Source organism: Mercenaria mercenaria, chromosome 11 (genome assembly GCF_021730395.1).
Source record: "Mercenaria mercenaria strain notata chromosome 11, MADL_Memer_1, whole genome shotgun sequence".
Lineage (NCBI taxonomy): Eukaryota > Metazoa > Mollusca > Bivalvia > Venerida > Veneridae > Mercenaria > Mercenaria mercenaria.
The window spans coordinates 37,023,424-37,043,895 of NC_069371.1; the positions used below are offsets into that span (position 1 = coordinate 37,023,424).

The following is a 20,472-nucleotide window of genomic DNA, read 5'->3' on the forward strand; positions in this document are numbered from 1 at the left end:
GGCAGGGATGTTTTAATGACTGAACGTCTTAGTAAAAGAAGCGGGTGAAAAGATCCTTTGGCATCATAGATCACAAATAAGCAACATGAATGCAGACTTGGTTTGATTGATTCTGTTTATGAGAGGTAATGAAATGCGCAACATCCGTCACGTCTGAATAGTGACATTTCTATGATCGCGTCGCTAATGACGTCACCAGATTTCACAAAAATGCACAGTACTGGAAAATAAGTACAGGCAGTAACACTAAGTTACAGCTATATAATTCAGCTGATGTAAAAAAACGTCCAATTCTCTTCGAAATTACTTAGACATCAAACCTCATGGAAGATCTTAACATTCGAAATTCAATATTCAATATTATAAATACACGTCTCTCAAGTCCAGTTAAGAGGTCAACCAACTGGGGAGAAATAAAACACATGTTGATGCTTGTTTTAATCTTTTATTTTATGAATATTTCAGCTGAACATTTAAATTATCCATTCTTGAATTATGATTTTTCCCTTTCGTTTAATTTTGAGACGTACACTAGATATATCGTATACGTATATCAAAGAAAAACTCTCCAGAGTGTACATATTATGTTTATTTATTATGTTTATTAAAGTCAGCTATGCAAAAGTGTTGTCGAGTTGTACCTAAATCCTAAATCAGCGGTGGGCAATTTTCTCCGATGCATATGAAACACCACACTGAAAAAAATACATAGATTTAAAATTAAGCAAATTAACATTGTCACATTTGATATCTGTTCTTCAGTTTGAAATATTTGGTATGATTTGTGTGTCTATTTCATTTAAAGCTATTAGCACGTATAGTTCAGATATAAATGGCAATTAAATCCGCGATCATTCTACAAGCGTAACCATTTTATCGTTTAAATATGTAGTGGTTAAAGCATGTGGTGTGATTCTTAAGTTACAGTTTTAAACCAAATTTGCTAAAATCTGGGAGATCAAAATACAACATAATATAGGAACGACCGATGGCATGTGTTTTTGGATCTAAATGTTACGTGTGATCTAAAAAGCAAATGCATCCGTCAAACATAAATAATTGTAGACACTGTACCAAATTTTAAACAAACTACCGGTGAATTTTTGTGGATCATTATGTACCAATTTAGACTTTTTGAAAACAAACAATGCCGTATAACCTAATTTTGTCAACGTGTATACTATATTTAAGCACAATTAATATAGTCGTTGAGGATTTTACAGTTGAATGTTCTACTAATTCTTTTCCATGGTACATCGTATTTAATGGTAAGATCAATGTGAAAACGACAACTTACATGCGTCTTCCGATAGCACTTTAGTTGCTCTTTTAGTAAGTCTTGTATCTTTTCGCTCGAAGAACTGTGAGTCATAGTGTTCACAGAAAGAGGCTATACGTTTGCCATACCGGGACAAAAATGGCATTGGAACACGTTCCTGATTCGCGCAGTCAAATCTTTGAGTTATTCTGTACCTTCCCTTGTTCTGAAATGGTTAATGTAAACACGGGCTCAACAAAATTAAATACTACTGGTATATAACAAGAGCTACCAATGTTTGCATGCAATTATGTACTTTTATCAATGTTATGTATGCTGACCTTCTGCTTTAACTTAAGACTTTGTACTATAATTGAACTGTTTCGTATTTTCATTAGATATAACGTACCGACTAAAACATTTAGCTTCGTATTCTAATAGCACTTGACAGGTCTTGGGGCAAGAGGATAATGAATCAAATTTGTGAGTACTACATCTGCCTGGCCTCGTCCTAACTTCCAAATTTTTTTTTTAGATTAGTATTTAACATAATAAAGTCGTTCTTTTGTCGAGGTACACTACAGACCTTGAAAAGTTTATTACCCTAAAAAGGCAAATTTTTGTCGTAATGAAGTTGTGTTGTTTAATGGTTCAGTCAATCAGGTGTTGGATATCATATTTGTGAACTACCAACAAATCATTTGCTTCGGTCCTTACTTTTGGCCAAAATATGGTTTAAAAACAACAACAGTAACGTAAAGTGCTTGTTTAAACGCAAAGTTAAAAATTATCAATTTCATTTTTTTTTTCAAATGACAAAAGTTTGGGTCGTGAAACTATTTTGTTGTCAAATTCATGGGTCCCGTAGCATTCCCTCTCTGTCGATATATCCTAACTGTTAAACTTCTATCCAATGCATTATATTTTAGTGTAAATATGGATCTGTTTCAAAAAACAAGAACTAAATATTAAATCAAAGTCTGCATAACGTTAGTACAACCCGTTATAACTGACACCTTTTGAGCATCAATAAGTTCGTCCTTCATCCCCTCCAGTGTATGTCTGGACTTTTGTATGTAACACCTTTTGTTCGTGACATCTTTGATCGCACTATATCCCTGGACAGAAATATACAAAGAGAAATAAAGTCTGTGAATTCCTCTTGTCAGACAAATAAACATGCACAAATTTAGTCTTTCATATTACTTTTAACAACCTATAGAGATTTTGAGGCTAGGTTATATGTCCTGTAATTGGTTGCAGCAGATCCCGGAGTTCAGTTGTCTTCGTATGAAACACATTACTTCTTGTTTATTATATTAGTTAATGGTTATAATAATGTAATACATAATTATATGAATGCTCAGTGTTCAAATGAGGTTAATATTAATTTACCGGAATAAAATTTCAATATTGCAGTAAAGATTCATGCATAGTTTTAAACTATTTGTACCTGGACTTCTGGGGCCGTATTCATAAAGCATATTAAGTATAAGTTTTGACTTAAGTTTAAGATTTTACTTAAGTTTTTGGTGATTTCAACGTAAGTCTAAGTAAAAACTTAAGTTCTAGTCATAAAACAGCTAAAACTTAAGATACGTAAGAAATGACTTAAGTCAGAAAATAAAATAGCGTGGTTAATACGATTAAAGTGTTGTTTTCAAATAAAAGCGCTTTAAACATAATTATGCATGTTGTTTCTCTCTGAAATTAATGTTGTTTTTTTTAATGTTTTTGTCCACAATAAAAACAAGAATTACTTATTAAGTTGTTTTATGAATAACAAATGTACTTAAGTAAAATAAATTTCTAACCTTAAGATGCTTTATGAATACGGCCCCTGGTCTACTTTTTAAATTGTATTCTTATATAAATTCTGTCAAAAATAAAGCTTGTATTTCACAGTTAAATATTAACAGACAGAAAACATATCCGTATTGTACCTTTTGTATTGTATGTTGCCGGACTACTTTCATTCAACATGCATGACCTGACACAGTTCTATAAATAGCTCACATAAAAACTTCACTCAGTTCTATATTAACATCGATATACATTGGTGGTTTCGTTCAATAACAAAACAACAAACAAAAAAGTGTAGGTATATGATAAAAGGATCATTACTATAACAGTAGCTAGATATGGGATTTTGTATTCGGTTCTTGTGGACTTTGCAAGGTCGAATAACAGTCAGCGCTTGCGCGCCTCATAACATCCGATCAGGCAAACTCCGCTGAAGGCGAATACTACAGTGTTCTGTTAGAGCCAGCGCCTGCTCCCTGTGAACGCGAAGCGCGAAGGTACGACGGTACGATGGCGAAGCGCGACAGTACGATGGTGACAACACGACAGTGCGATGGCGAAGCGCGACACTACGATGGTGAAAGTCCGTCGTACTGTCGCGCTTCACAATCGTAGTGTCGCGCTTCGCCTTCGCACTGTCGCGCTTCACCATCGTAGTGTCACGATGGTGTAATTACATGTAAATACATTATCATCTATTTTTCCACAGACAGGTTCATTTTGAATACAATGTTATTTTGTTCATATCATATCATCATGCCAGATAATAGTCAGTTGAGTAACAATCTGCCGGGGAATTTTCATTTGAATAACATCAGGTCTGGTGATATTCATTTCAAAAATACCCGTGCCGAAAAGGGTTCCAATTACTTGATGATTGGACAGAGTTGACAATACTATACAATACAGAGTTTAACTGAAGTCGGCCTTTAAAAAAACAGAGAAAATATAGTGAAACGCGACAGTACGATGGCGAAGCGCGAAAGTACGATGGTGACACTACGATGGTGAAGCGCGACAGTACGATGGTGAAGCGCGACAGTACGATGGTGACACTACGATGGTGAAGCGCGACAGTGCGATGGCAAAGCGCGACAGTGCGATGGCGAAGCACGACAATAAGATGGTGAAGCGCGACAGTACGATGGTGAAGCGCTACAATACGACGGACTGTCACCATCGTAGTGTCATGCTTCGCCATCGTACTGTCGCGCTTCGCCATCGCACTGTCGTGTTGTCACCATCGTACTGTCGTGCTTCGTCATCGTACTGTCGTGCTTCGCCATCGTACCGTCGTACCTTCGCGCTTCGCGTTCTCAGAGAGCAAGCGCTGGCCTTAACGGAACACCGTAGAATACAGCATCCCAGATCGAGCTACTATTAAAATAACCCTATTTTAGTTTGTACTAACACAGATCTCTAAAAAGTGTATACGCCCAGTCACTCGCCCAAACACGTTTTAAAGACAATCAAAACGTACTTGATAAGCAAGGGCGGCAGGGGAGGCGCTCGCACCCCACCCTTCCCCAATATTTCGAGGAGCGACGAAATGTCGAATATGTAAATCTTTGAAAAGGCTAGAAATATAATTGAAAATAAGTACAGCGGTCTTCCCTTGCCACTTGTCTATTGTGAATCGACACCTTGCTAGTTCACCTTGGTGACAGGGTATTATACAAAATAGATAATCCGCAACGCCCACGTGACGGTCGCTGTATTTTCACACCCCGCAGACACGGAACATAGGCGATACATTAATTAATGAAAGTTAATCGTATTTAATTGCTTATTGCCGAACAGATTATTGACACTTGCAGTAATGCTGTGTCTAAAATTCTGCCGAAAAAGGTAGCTTCTACATAAAAATGGAAAATACCTTTATAATGCCATTTAATGGCTAAAATGACTTAAGGATTGAATTACGCCTTTAAGTCAGGGTCTTTTGCTCGATCTCCTACTTAGACATTACTTGTTCTACCCTGGCAAGGCATTGTCCGTATCTAACATCGCACCGCTATAAGTATTTAGCCTAAACACAGTAAACTGTAAATAGGGGTGAACAATCGAAAACAAAACAGTGTATGTTCAACAGCTACTGAGCAGACCAAGAAGTCGCCAGATTGCACCATTTACTCTAGATATATGCAGTTTTTTCCCGGACCCTATTGATGCGAGGTGGATAGCCAAACCCACCCCCTCCGCCGCCTCAATGCTCGCGAGTTCAATCCCCGGACGGGGCGTATGTTCTCCGTGACGATTTGATAAAAGACATTGTGTCTGAAATCATTCGTCCTCCACCTCTGATAATTCATGTAGGGAAGTTGGCAGTTAATTGCGGAGAACAGGTTTGTACTGGTTCAGAATCCAGGAACACTGGTTAGGTTAACTGCCCGCCGTTACATGACTGAAATACTGTTGAAAAACGGCGTTAAACCCAAAACAAACAAACAAACAATCAAATCGTCCCTACGCCCCTGAGAAGTTCAGTACTTGAAACAGTTACGTTTACCTCGGCAAAATCATGAAGATTTATTGTTGGAGTTCCTTCTCCAGTAATCTTAGAAACTGTGACAACAGCATATTGTTCTTCTTCGTCAAGCATAATATCTTCATCAGCATATACGTCATCATTATCTGCGAACGCCCGTACCGGGTGATACTATAGAAAAAGATAAAATATTTCGTGTCAAATATTTATATATAAATATTTTTATAATATTCAAACAGTAAGTATTAAATGAATGTAAGAAAGTTCTTATATATTTTCATTATAGTAATAACTTTTTTTCTACTTTCATCCTAGTATTGCAAAACTCAATACAAAATAACAACACCAAAAAGAGCCAAAATTGTGAATGTCTTTCGAAGAGGAATCAGGAGTTCAGAAGAAAGGTAAATGGCTCAGAAACTACGATAAAAATGGATATCATTATGATTCAACAAAATAGTATCTTGCAAGTATATATATCACGGCCATAGCAGATAATCTTGCATATCACTGACATAATAGCATTTTGCAATTAGATAAAAGTATGCATGTCATTGAAATAATAGCACCTTACAATAAATGTAAGTATGCATATTGTTGACATAATATAACGATTATCAGCTTTTATGCGGATAACAAACTGAGTATAGTTACATTCATTTAATGTCCACTCTGTTGATCAAATTACAAGCACATTGAAGTGCATTTATTATCTTTTCAAAAGAAAAATGTTTTAACCCAGGGACTCGTATCCGAAACAAAAAATAGTAACAGAAAAACAAATGTGACTTGTTTTGCTTGTCGATAACACTAGGTTGAATTTGTTGTGATCATCATGAAAAAAAATGAATCTGTACTGTCTATAACTATTCAAAATATTTCTCAGAGAATATGAAGTAAGAGAAGGAAACATTTCATAGAATTAGTTATATGCGTTTTGCAGTATATTTGTTTCAACCAACCAATGTCAAATTATAATAATTATAATTTAAAACCGTTTTGGAGTTTCATCTTTCCTGAGAAGCAAATATATATTTTTCAGCCATGTTTAACTTAGTTATACATCTTTTTCCTAGACTACAAAACATGTGTCTAATTAATATGATCTATTTCGCTGGGTATATGAATTTCTGGCAATAAATTAAAATAAAATTAAACTATATACAGCTGTAACAAAATTACTTATACTGTACTAAAGGCACATGAATTATGAGATACCAGAAATTTGTTACTCGATGTTTTAAAATCCGAACTTACCTCGGGTATTGCCGCCGCAACCGAGAAAAGAATAAAGAAAACTGCTGGCAGCATTTTCAAATCGGTCTGAAAATAAAATTAATCCTTTATGTAAGAAGATATAATTTGCAACAACGTAGTCCCCATGTGAATCATCATTGATATACATGCATGCTTAGATTATCATATATCATGTTTTGTTATTACATAATGTGAACTTTATTCAAAGACCAAGTAACTACAGATAACAATTGTTATTCATAAGACCTTTGTTTTTAATGTGCTCATGTTCGTATTTCATAGGAATATATTTTGCCGACGTCTTATTTTTGTGTGTATATTTATAATTTCTAATTCTCATTTGTTAAGATAAATACTGAATATTAAATATAACTGTATGTAATATAAATGGATATAGTATATGGATTTGAAATTTAAAATTTCTTTCGTTCAATGTTATATTTAGAAAAAAAGTAACTAACCATCTTTCTGTCCTACGAAATCCGTCTCCGTTTCAGTTAGAATTATTATTTGTGTGCTTTATCACATGATAAAACTATGCTATTTCAGGCGTTTACGTACATTTTTTGTTCTCATTTTTTAACGAAAAACTACCAATGAGAAATAAACATGTCAACCACACTTTGCAATGAATTGCTGTAAACTTTAACCTGTTGCTTCCTGCTTTCTTGCGAGTTAAAATTGAAGAAAAATAAATAGAAAATAGCCACCTTCAACCTTTAGCCTGCTTAATTTCTAAAATGGACTGGTCTGTCATTCAGTTTTGGCAGTACCATTTATTATTTGAAGGGGTGTTCACTGAAAATTTACTGACTGAATAGCGACGCCGATCTTGGTCTGCACTGGTCGCAAAGGTAGAATAATATGCCACTAGCAGGCTAAAGGTTAATTGGAAATTTTCGTCAGTGCAATACGATTGATATTGCTGAAAACGAGAATACCGTTAGTTGAAAGAGTTTCATTTCAATTATTAACCACAGTCTATTGTAATGTTTATCTGAGATGTAGAATTAGTTTCGAATGAAGAGGGCCTTACACTGCGTAACTTGTGGTATAATCCATTTGTAAATGTTATTGTATTGTAACCATATGCCTTGTACATCAATAATATATTTATACTAATATACTAATTATTTAGGTACAGTGTGATCCGGCTTGGTAAAATCTACGAGAGTGAGGTTCCTCTCAGATCAAGAAAGTGTTACATTTTTTATAACAACCCTTTTATATCAATTGAACAAAAGGTGTAGAGTGAGTTTTGTATATACGAAGATGGATAGTTCGGCGCCCACCGTGAGATGAGAGAAATCAAAATCCGTATTGCACTAGTTCGAAATAAGATTCAGTATTTTTGCTTCTGCCCGAACTGTAAACTCAGAAAATAGTTCGTTCTTTATTATAAGACAGTTTATGGTATTTCTTTCTGAGAAACAAAATAGGTAGAGGTATGTAACAAAAGGATCGCTGTAACTTTGATATGGGATGTATTCGGCTCTAATGGATTTTGCCAAGCTGTCCCATAGTCGAAGCTTGCACGCTTCATGTGACACAAATCTTACAAAAATACACCCTAGACAAATAGAACATCACAGATCAATGACTGTTATAAAGGGTGTTCTGAATGTAATGATATTAACCTCAAAACTGATCAGTACATCAATACACTCCAAATAAAAAAAACGTAATAAAGTAAAAATTGGAGACGTACGTCATAAAACCGCTGTTTGAGCAATACGGTTAGTATTTTTCAGTGTTTAATTGAAATATAACTCTTTTTATTTTTTAAAACATTTCAATATTTCAAACAGTAAAATAAACATGAATTAATTTAACTGGTGCGGAACTTCACTCGGACGCGGAGACTATGACTTCCATTTTCGTTAAATTATTACTATGATATAGAGGCGTATACATGTATCAATTTCCATTAAGGACATCGAGATATAAGCATATCATAATATACGCGCACCACAATTAATCTTTTAACAGAATAGAACTGTTTCTAATATTAAGTTATATATCACGGACATGAAGTAGCAAGGGTATTTTGGTTAAATTTGGTTAAAACTATTAAAATGATTTATTATCGTTAAAGGAAATACAAAAAGTACGTGGGACGTAGGCTAAATTGGTCCCCAAATGAACGGAAAAATGAAAATCCAGGATGCAATAAAACAGTTTACTTTAATTTTTCAGATGTTAGAAAGTTGCAAGGCCCTCTTTGTATACATATCCTTAAATCAGTTCGAAAAGCATCAAAATATATTTTGTCTCCTTGAACATCTATGGCTTTCCAATTTTCAAAGTTTTGAAATTAAGTAGTGCATCTTTTTTTTTGAAATTAAAATGTTTTGTAATACAACAGGAACAGATTTTGGACAAGGAAAAAACTTAGTTTTATTAAAACCTGCTGAACCAATGTCTTTCGGCTTCAGTTGTTTTTTTTTTTATTTAATAATTTAAAAAAGTACTTCCTGTTAAGTTCATTTACTGAACAGTAGAGTGATAAGTCTGAATAAATACATCATTTTGACAGTTGGTTTAAGTTCTTTTGAAACGATTGCGTGACTCTGAAACATTTTTTGTTTTCAAAACAATTCAGTTTGACTCTGTGTACTGTTAATGTGACAAATAGACAATTGGGATGATAGCTAATTATAAGTTAGGCACGAAAGGACAGAACAGCGAATGAACTTTAATGAACTTTGTCCGATATGAGAGTCAAGATTCAGTTAACGTTTTGAAAATTATGAAAAATCAACAGTTGAAGTTCCTATGTAGATTATAACTTATGTCAGTATTTTCATCAGCTATATGCAAAAAGGTAGAAAATGCTGACTTTTCCTTAATGTAGGCCAAATCGATATGGAAATAAGTTTTTGCCTTTAAGTTATACAGTTTTTTAGCTCACCTGTCACAAAGTGACAAGGTAAGCTTTTGTGATCGCGCGGCGTCCGTCGTCCGTCCGTGCGTGCGTCCGTAAACTTTTGCTTGTGACCACTCTAGAGGTCATATTTTTTTGTGGGATCTTTATGAAAGTTGATCAGAATGTTCATCTTGATGATACGTAGGTCAAGTTCGAAACTGGGTCACGTGCCATCAAAAACTAGGTCAGTAGGTCTAAAAATAGAAAAAACCTTGTGACCTCTCTAGAGGACATATATTTCAAAAGATCTTCATGAAAATTGGTCAGAATATTTATCTTGATGATATCTAGGTCAAGTTTGAAACTGGGTCACGTGCCTTTAAAAACTAGGTCAGTATGTCTAAAAATAGAAAAAAACTTGTGACCTCTCTAGAGGCCATATATTTCAAAATATCTTCATGAAAATTGGTCAGAACGTTCACCTTGATGATATCTAGGTCAAGTTCGAAAGTAGTTCACATGCCATCAAAAACTAGGTCAGTAGGTCAAATAATAGAAAAACCTTGTGACCTCTCTAAAGGCCATATTTTTCATGGGATCTGTATGAAAGTTGGTCTGAATGTTCATCTTAATGATATCTAGGTCAAGTTTGAAACTGGGTCACGTGCAGTCAAAAACTTGGTCAGTAGGTCTAAAAAGAAAAAAAAAACTTGTGACCTCTTTAGCGGCCATATATTTCATGAAACTTCATGAAAATTGGTCAGAATATTCAACTTGATGATATCTAGCTCAAGTTTGAAAGTGGGTCATGTGCCATCAAAAACTAGGTCAGTAGGTCAAATAATAGAAAAACCTTGTGACCTCGCAAGAGGCCATATTTTTCATGAGATCTTCATGAAAATTAGTGAAAATGTTCACCTTGATGATATCTAGGTAAAGTTTAAAACAGGGTCACGTACCTTCGAAAACTAGGTCAATAGGTCAAATAATAGAAAAACCTTGTGACCTCTCTAGAGACCATATTTTCAATGGATCTTCATGAAAATTGGTCAGAATTTTTATCCAAATAATATCTAGGTCAAGTTCAAAACTGGGTCACATGAGCTCAAAAACTAGGTCACTATGTCAATTAATAGAAAAAGAGGCCATATTTTTCATGGGATCTGTATGAACGTTGGTCTGAATGTTTATCTTGTTGATATCTAGGTAAAGTTTGAAAGTGGGTCACGTGCCGTCAAAAACTAGGTCAGTAGGTCTAAAAAATAGAAAAACCTTGTGACCTCTCTAGAGGCCATAACCTTGAATGGATCTTCATAAAAGTTGGTCAGAATGTTTACCTTGATGATATCTTGGTCAAGTTTGAAACTGGGTCACGTGCCTTAAAAAAACTAGGTCAGTAGGTCAAATAATATAAAAAACATGTGACCTCTCTAGAGGCCATATTTTTCATGGGATCTGTATGAACGTTGGTCTGAATGTTTATCTTGATGATATATAGGTCAATATTGAAATTGGGTCAACTGCGATCAAAAACTAGGTCAGTAGGTCTTAAAATAGAAAAACCTTGTGACCTCTCTAGAGACCATAACCTTGAATAGATCTCCATAAAAATTGGTCAGAATGTTCATCCTGATGATATCTAGGTCAAGTTTGAAAGTGGGTCACGTGCCGTCAAAAAGTAGGTCAGTAGGTCAAATAATTGAAAAACGTTGTGACCTCTCTAGAGGCCATATTTTTTCATGGGATCTGTATGAAAGTTGGTCTGAATATTTATCTTGATGATATATAGGTCAAGTTTGAAAGTGGGTCAACTGCGATCAAAAACTAGGTCAGTAGGTCTTAAAAAAGAAAAACCTTGTGACCTCTCTAGAGGCCATAATCTTCAATGGATCTTCATAAAAGTTGGTCAGAATGTTTAACTTGATGATATCTTGGTCAAGTTCGAAACTGGGTCACGTGCCATAAAAAACTAGGTCAGTAGGTCAAATAATATAAAAAACATGTGACCTCTCGATCTAGAGGTCATACTTTTCATGGGATCTGTATGAAAGTTGGTCTGAATGATCATCTTGATGATATCTAGGTCAAGTTTGAAACTGGGTCAACTGCGGTCAAAAACTAGGTCAGTAGGTCTAAAATTAGAAAAATCTTTTGACCTCTCTAGAGGCCATATTTTTCAATGGATCTTCATGAAAATTAATGTGAAAGTTCACCTTGATAATATCTAGATCAGTTTCGAAACTGGATCACGTGCGGTCAAAAACTAGGCCAGTAGGTATAAAAATAGAAAAACCTTGTGACCTCTCAAGAGGCCATATTTTTCATGAGATCTTCATGAAAATTAGTAAAAATGTTCACCTTGATGATATCTAGGTAAAGTTCAAAACAGGGTCACGTACCTTCGAAAACTAGGTCAATAGGTCAAATAATAGAAAAAACGACGTCATACTCAAAACTGGGTCATGTGGGAACAGGTGAGCGATTTAGGACCATCATGGTCCTCTTGTTTTATACTGTTACGTCGTACTTCTATGTTTGCATATTAAATGCGTACTTGGATGACAGTTACATCCTTAAGAAAGAAAGGTATGTAAAAGAATTTTGAGAACATTGTTAACGAACGTGCCATAAACTTTGAAATTTATAACAGAGAACTTGAAAACAATTGTTGTTTTACAGCGCCTTTCTATAGTCAACGGAGAACGTATGTCACAAAAGTTACAATTAAGCAAAACTATTTCGCTAGAAGCTAACTGCGAATACATAAACATTTTTAAAGTCCTATTATTAAAATCGTCCTTTTCTCAAAATGATGTTATGAAATTTCGGGAATTTATAAATAAGAAGGTGCCCCGACAAAATAGATCTTTTACAAATTGAAAAAAAAAAAAAAACTGTACTGGATATTCAAAATTTATGACTGCCCCGTGAATTATGCAAAATTATTTATAATACCTGTATTATCATCAAGAAATTAAATTAGAATACACAAAAATCTCTGTTATGAATTTTGATCATTTAAATCATAGATTTACAAAATAAACTTTTACTCAAAAGTTTCTGAAAGCTTAAATATTGTATTAGAAGGATTGGCTTTGCTCAAGAAGTCGAGAATTTCCTTATTCGATCTTAACGTAAGGTCTGACTTAATATTTCTGACAAAAATGTTTAAATCCTTATTTTGATGACAACTAAATAAGTTTAAAAACCGATAAAATTTAGAAAACATAAAATACGTGTAATATCCCTAATCCGATAGGTACTTTATGAAATAGTAAGGCAAATAGGCAAATAAGTATCTTTGTACCAATTTTCGAACTGGGTGAGAAATGGGCGATTGAAATGATTGAATTTAGGTGCATGGTATGTAATTTACTTTGGGTCAGTCTGGAGCAGTTGTTTGATGATATTTGCGTGATCTTGAGTAAGAACAGCGTAGTGTGTATTTCGGTACTTATTGGGAAACGAGTCGGTACTGTTATACCGGGCTGATGTGCTTTAAGCAGTCAGAAAAAAAAAACTATCTTAGAAAAACACATACCACTACTTTTCTCCTCGTTTTAGGATAATTCTTCAAAATAAGATAAGGTTGTGTTTTTTTTTTACTTTGAAATGGGTGTAGCTATGTGTGATACTTTCTACAGAATATATTGGCAATTATATCAAGTTTTGAATAACATCATATTAGAAAACATGGGCAAAAATTGAGATCTGTTCTGATGTGGATATGAATTGGCTATTCCGGTCAGATTTTATTGTAATTTTGATGAATAAATTGATAAATACCAAAGCAACATTTTCATGGTTTGCGTCTATTTTTGTGTTTTAAAAACGCATATTTACAGACTAAATTGTGTACATTTATAGCTCTCAGAGGAGGTGAGATTGGGTATGTGAGTGTGCAACTGGACTGCAAATTAGAGTAAAACTGACAAAATAGGGCAAAATAAGCTTCAGTTAAGAGAACTGGTTTTAACGTTATGTTTGACAGCTATTTTGGTGGAAAATGGACGCAGTGACACGCGATACTGAAAATGCCATTAAACATTGAAAACTGATTTTATCAAGCTGAGACTTTTTCGGATGTCTTTCGTGCAGTTAAGTTACTGGTACTATATGAATGAAACTGACACTATTATAGAGAGCCAGGTTTTCTTATAGGCCTAACAGTACTAAAAGGACCTACGTGAGCTATCTGGCATAGTCGCGTAATGGCGGAAAGGTTATCGAACACTTATTCTTCACTTGGGGTAATCAAAGACGTCTAAAGTAAGTTTTATTGTGAATGCATTGTTGAATGAGACTAATGTTTTTGATGAAAAAACTCTAATTTAAGTATGTGTTGTAATAACAGGTCAAAGCAGTTTGATTTTTGATAAATGACAGGAAAATCTCTTAGAAGATACATGACCCCTACTTAGAATATACATGGTGTAATTTTAAGGTACGTAAAACCTGTACGTTTGGATTCAGTGAAAAGTTGTTACTATCTAAGTAACATATGCAGAATCGAGGGACACTGGTTATGGCTAATTGATGCAAACCTGAATTACTATTGAAAACGGCGTTCAACTGATCAAACAAACATCGTGTGCTTAATCAACACAATATCTTTATAGCAATATAAATGGACAGTGCAGAAAGTGAGGTGCAATATCTGTCCTGCAGCGATATCACAGACTGAGAACCAGTTAGTGTCCTTATAAAATTACTTTATTGACATTATTATTAGAATACTTTGAATAAAAAACAAAAATATCACAAATTGGAGAAATATACTTTATTTTTCATGTCACTTGCATTTTATCTAAATAGTCGCAGACAATGTCAGGTATTCCATGGAAGTATACAACACTCGACACATTTCAAACACATGATAAAGTTAATCAGTCTAAATCAATATGAAGTCGGTAGCGGTCTGTAGTCCTGGAGATGTTTACTGCCAACACCCATCATACAGGCAGAATACACACCAAACTGGAAAACAAAATAGCATACAGTATGAAAACATAGAATTCAGCTAATTTTCTTGTAAAACTTGTCTTAACTACCGTTTAGGAAAGGTCATAACTTATAAGAATCTGTTACTGGTCGCAAAACGCATACATCTGGTCTTCTGTATTGTGATGTCGTTGTGTACTGTTTCAACACAATTCTAAGTGTTAAACCTGTGGTGTTGGTGCAGTCTTAACACAATGAATGCCATGCACTTGCCACCCACTTGACATCCATTTACTCTAATTACTAAAGGCTAACGACTTTTGAATTAGGAAGAACAATTCCATTTGAACAGAAATAATTTCAGCCCAGCCGCTAAGCTCAATAGGGAGAGCGCAGATCTATGAATCGCGGTGTCGTGGGTTCGATCCCCGGACGGGGCGTATGTTCTCTGCGACGATTTGATAAAAAGACATTGTGTTTGATATCATTCATCCTCCACCTCTGATTCATTGATTCATGTGGGGAAGTTGGCAGTTACTTGCGGAGAACATGTATCCAGGAACACTGGTTAGAATAACTGCCTGCAGTTATTTAACTGAAATACTCACAGTACTCACAGAAATGTGCATTTAGCAGCTACGAGCAAGTCGTTCAAATTTCACTGGTTCAAACTTCATTAATGCGAAGTTAAGGCAAATTGATTATTTGATATTGGTGAATACAGACCAAGTGTTTACATTATTCATCGTTCTAATCATATAAACAATATATTTACGAGCATTTTGTGAAACAATTTTCGTCGATCTTTTCGTCAGTTTTACATCTTTCGGTTCAAAGAAGCGGGAGTCGTAGTTTTCGCAGAACGCTGAAATTCTCCTACCATACATCGGCAGCCACGATTTGACGATAGGTTCTTGTTTGATGCAATCAAATCTCTGTGAAATCTTGTATTCACCATTATTCTGAAATCAGCGAAAAGTTGCCAAAACTTTGGAAAAATTATGTAGATTTATCATTGTTCATTGGAAAACAATAAATTGTGCGCTTACTTCGGCTGATTAATGATTACAAGACACCGTTTCAGATGGAACCAATATTGAATAATATCGATAAAAATGGTATAAAATGACTTGATTGCACAAATCTCATTGTAAAGTAGTGACTGGTATCCGCGTTTTATTCAAATCATTACGCAATAAGTTTCACTTGTTTAAACATAGCATCTACAAAAAGAAAGAACAGTTACTATGAAATGAAATATAAACAAAATCATATTCAACAATTTTTGAAACTTTACATAGTTTTTGTAAAGTGAGGGGGTGTTTATATATGAAGCTTATAGAAAAAATAATACGTGTATTATTCAATCTGTTCAACTGACTTACTATCACGGCCTGATAGATCTCGTCTTTCATTCCTTCCATTGTATGTGTTGATCTCTGTATATAACATGTTTTATTTGCGACATCTTTTATGGCGGAATAACCCTGTTGATAGACGAATTTTAGGTCTGATCAAATATAGCAATAATTGTTATGAAGTTATTGCTATATAATGGGTGTCCTGCTATTTAACTATTTCAGATAGTTGTTACTGGGATCCTTTTCAGTGCATGTATCAACAAATTAACTAGTTAACTAATAATTGATCGAAATATGTTTTGTGACGTAGTTCTAAGAGTAGAGATTTCTGGATCAATTATAACTGTAGACTTGCAACATTTAAGTAGCACTTATGATTTGTATTACTTTTATTATGTTAATAAAAAGCAGATAAGTTTATGAATCATGCAGGTATCAAATTAGCCTCAAACGTGTGTGAAATTTAGATTATACAGTTGAAACGCTTATCTCAAATTTCCGACTATATAGAAGACATTTTCAAGTCCTGTCCCTAAAAATACGTGCAAAAATATTTTAAGTCGGATATCGGTTATCTCGAAGTAAAACTTCCGATCCCTTAGAATTCCAAGTTTCAACTGTATATCACTGAGTGCATCGGAGCGGTAATCCATTTTTATAATTCTAACACGACCAGCAAATAACCTACATACATGTAGAGCAAAATCTATCTCAGGTTATTCTGTAATAAACCATTCGCGTGCAATGACGTCATCCGATCCAGGTGCGTAGCACGGTCGTAAAAAGTAGTTATCATTTTTACTAACTGTTGATACTAGTATGTCGTGTTAGAATCGAAATAACAAGTTCCCAAGTGTGATTTATCGTAGAATAACACGAGTTTTTCATTCTTATGCGAAACAATATATCACTCAGGCTTACGGCATTCGTGATATTTTCTTACGCATAAGAACTCAAAACACGGGTTATTCTACGATAAACCACGATTGGTAACTTATTATTTCTTAATTACACACTACTGACAAAGACCATAACTTACCGAAACAAAGTCATGAAGATTGATAGTTGGAATTCCTTCTCCGTTAATCTTTGAAACGGTGACAACAGCGTACTTTTCTCCTTCGTCCAACATTATGTCTTCATCAGCATACACGCCGCTTGCATAATATGTGCGGACCTTATGATACTGAAAAAAGATAAAAAAAGATCTTCGTCCATGTGCTAAAATGTATGCCATTTTTTTTTGAACATTTAGTGGTTGTAAACCTATTACCATATTTTTGAAACCTAGAGTTTTTTCACTTATCGGATTTGCCTTGGAATAAATACATCCTCAGAATTTCTTGTAAGATGTCAACAGCGGTTCAACTATTATTATTTCATGTCGCTGCGTTCTATGTTTCAAATGCATAACTTTAGCAATCATCACTTAAGTCTACTAAAAGTTAATACATGTTTTGAAACGAAAAAATATACCTCTGGCAAGGCTGCCGTAGACGAGATAATCGCCGAAAGGACGACGTATACAGCAACTGCTTTGGTGTATCCCTGTAAATAAAATTTGTAACAGTGAATTACATACGCAGAGCGTGTATTACATAATATTAAAACTACATATAATTCTACATAATTATATAACCCAATGGCATGCTCATTAGACCCACACGGTTTCCTAACCCAGACCTACAACTTCAAATAAGTCCATTTTAAATAAATAAAAAGGACAAGCTCAAATTGCATATCAAAGATAAAACATCCTGTTCTCTTTGAAGCGATCTGTTTTGGTTTACATAAATCATAACGTTAATAAGCTTTCAAAGAGTAAACCAAACGAAGAATATTCAGTCAAATATTGCTAACCATGATATCTGAAATTTTCAAAATCTTCAACAAGACGTTTACAACAATGAAAGATTGTTGTTTTGTCTTGACTTGGAGTCGTTATCATAAATATCATTATGTTGGGTGTATCTATAGTTTCATCTCGATCACGTGATCAGAAGGCTATAACATCTTCCGCGTCTATTAAGAAAAGTACGAACAATTATGCTGTTTTAAGAGTAAGAACAAAACACACACATTTGCCTTTTGATAACCTTTCGCCTATAGGCTGCTAGTTTCACAACAATCGATAGAGCAATTTTATGTTTCAACGTTATTGGAATGTTTTGGACGATGTGATTTTATCAGTCCTTCGTGACCGTCCTGATTCTTTTTTGTTGCTTCCTTTCAAGGCTTTTCAGTGCCACGAGAGCAATAACATTTAAACTTCAATGAGCAGTTAGTGACTTTAGTAAAAATTTGATTTATCTACCATCATCACCACCTCAGTAGACAAAAGGTTTTTACACTTCTTCCGCCTCTTTAAAATCAAGTAACCAATCAGGAGGGGACGGAAACCAAAAAAAAAACTATCGATTTCGGGCAGTAAATTTTTAGGATTACATTTTGATTGTTTCTTTGTTGAAAGATACGTAGTTGTCCTAATGTCTTCCGTGCAACGTCTTTGATACAGGATAGAACATGTTTAGGAAATATGTCAGATATTGACATTCTTCAAAATAAACACACGTACACCTTTGATTACATCGATGGTAAAAATATTTATATATTTTGTTTTTACATTCAATTTTTATATTTTTACTAGCCAGCTGTAAATTATTAGTATGATGAATATAATTATTTTTTGTTCGGGATTCGATCGCACGACACCTGGTTTAGTAGTCCAGCATGTTTCCATGCGGTCACAGATCTATATTAATCCAGACTTAGTTCAGTAACGCATTCTTATTAGTCTGGCTACCGACTAGATAATCTTTTTTTTTTTTTTAATAATTCTTTTATATATTCATCAGTCTTGGCTCTGATTATCGTATGAGAAGAAAAGGGGCATAATTATACAAAATTTGAATAGTCTCAGGGGTTATCTCCTATGAACAAAACATACGGTCTGAACACAGACTACATTCTTATATTCGGTCTGAATATAGTCTAGTACAGCACACAAATTTAATTCAAGTTTTTTTTTATGATTTTTAACATTTAATTAGAAGAAAGAACTGTATGTCTTGTCTATGGGACGATTTACCCGCCGTCTATATATAATATAGTAGTATAACAAAAGACATATCGCTTATACATAGATAAAATGTTATAATAGGTTATAATAGTGGCTTGATCTGGAATCTTTTTATTCAGACGCTAGTGTTTTTCCCAAGCCTGGATCTTGCGCGGTTACATGCATAACAACCAAATATACTGTTATAATATAATATATTACCCCAACTATTATATATTAATATTTTATTTTTATTGTAGCCACAATTGACTTCCCCCCCCCCCCCCCCCCTCGCACCCTCCCCTCACACACCCTCTTAAAACGAAGTAATACTTATATATCGGGTCATGAATATAAATGAAATAAGTCCAGGCGTCGAAAATACGGAATCGGATTTCGATTCGATGCGATGCCATTACAATACTGATTTACTTTACAAGTATCATAACTTTTAAAAGTAAAAAAAAAAGAATAAAGGGAGAGGTTCACTTATATTGTCAACGCAAATCAGAATATTTTTAAATTGTTAATAATTGAAATATTTTTGATTCTAGTTTATCCTGCAGACTGATGTTTTGAAACATCGTTACTTTTTATTCAAAACATGCCACAGTAGGGTTTGTTAACAGGAAGAGTTAAAAAAATGTTTATACAAAAAACTTATCTAAAACGGAAACTCCATCTTATTTGTACTTTTTTCTGACGAATAGTAAAAAAGGAATGCGGGTTATCTCAAAGATTAATTTTGAAAAACAAATATCATATGTAGGGTGAAAGGCTCTTGTTGTTTTGAAATTAAAGCAAAACAAAAAAAAAACCAAAGAACCGATATATAGTATGAACAGATAAGAGTGTTTAATATGTACAGCTACAATTTTTTTTTATACACCGAAGAAAATATACCTAATATGTACTTCATACTACGTACTATTCAATTTATAATCTAGGTAGATCCAGAAATAAAATCTGTTTATGCAGTTTAGTTCATATTTAGCAGCAATATGGGTTGCATATATATTTTTTCCTTGTTCCCTTCTGATTGGCCATTTGTTCGTCACAAAATGTTGATTCTGCTAAGACGTTCTTCAAGTTGAAAGTACAAGAGATTTATTCATGAAATCTGTATCATAGATCGCGGATAACTTGGAGAATATGCATTTCATATGGTTGCAATATTTACCAAAAGGAACGATACGACGAATATCAATTAATTAATTAATTAGCTAAAATTGTATCTCAACAAAATCTTTTTACGGTACGGGATTTTGATTCTACAACGGTCTTGTTCAAACTACAGTTTATACACGTAATATATATCACACCAATTAACGGTGGATTTGTATAATCTACATCAAATATAATAAGTTTATTGTACTCAGCTATAGAATTAAATCATTTAACACTAGGCTTAAAACTAATGTTAACGGCTAAAAAACTAAT

General features: G+C 34.2%; 3 protein-coding genes across 3 annotated transcripts in view; 1 reads left to right on the forward strand and 2 right to left on the reverse strand.

Annotated features, from left to right (window-relative positions):
* Nucleotides 1–20,472, forward strand: part of LOC123531779 (putative amine oxidase [copper-containing]) — a 49,125-nt gene that overhangs the window by 4,265 nt on the left and 24,388 nt on the right. The gene's annotated exons all lie outside the window — the stretch shown is intronic.
* Nucleotides 432–7,387, reverse strand: LOC123532945 (uncharacterized). Its single transcript, XM_045314567.2, has 6 exons — nt 7,268–7,387; nt 6,807–6,872; nt 5,571–5,720; nt 2,275–2,376; nt 1,298–1,484; nt 432–695 (listed from the first exon to the last, which is right to left on the reverse strand). Exons 1-6 carry the CDS (start codon nt 7,268–7,270, stop codon nt 649–651), a joined length of 555 nt encoding a protein of 184 aa, XP_045170502.1. The 5' UTR covers nt 7,271–7,387; the 3' UTR covers nt 432–648.
* Nucleotides 14,438–17,935, reverse strand: LOC123532562 (uncharacterized). The gene is made up of 6 exons (XM_045314020.2): nt 17,835–17,935; nt 17,451–17,522; nt 17,014–17,160; nt 15,999–16,100; nt 15,389–15,575; nt 14,438–14,649 (listed from the first exon to the last, which is right to left on the reverse strand). Exons 1-6 carry the CDS (start codon nt 17,835–17,837, stop codon nt 14,609–14,611), a joined length of 552 nt encoding a protein of 183 aa, XP_045169955.2. The 5' UTR covers nt 17,838–17,935; the 3' UTR covers nt 14,438–14,608.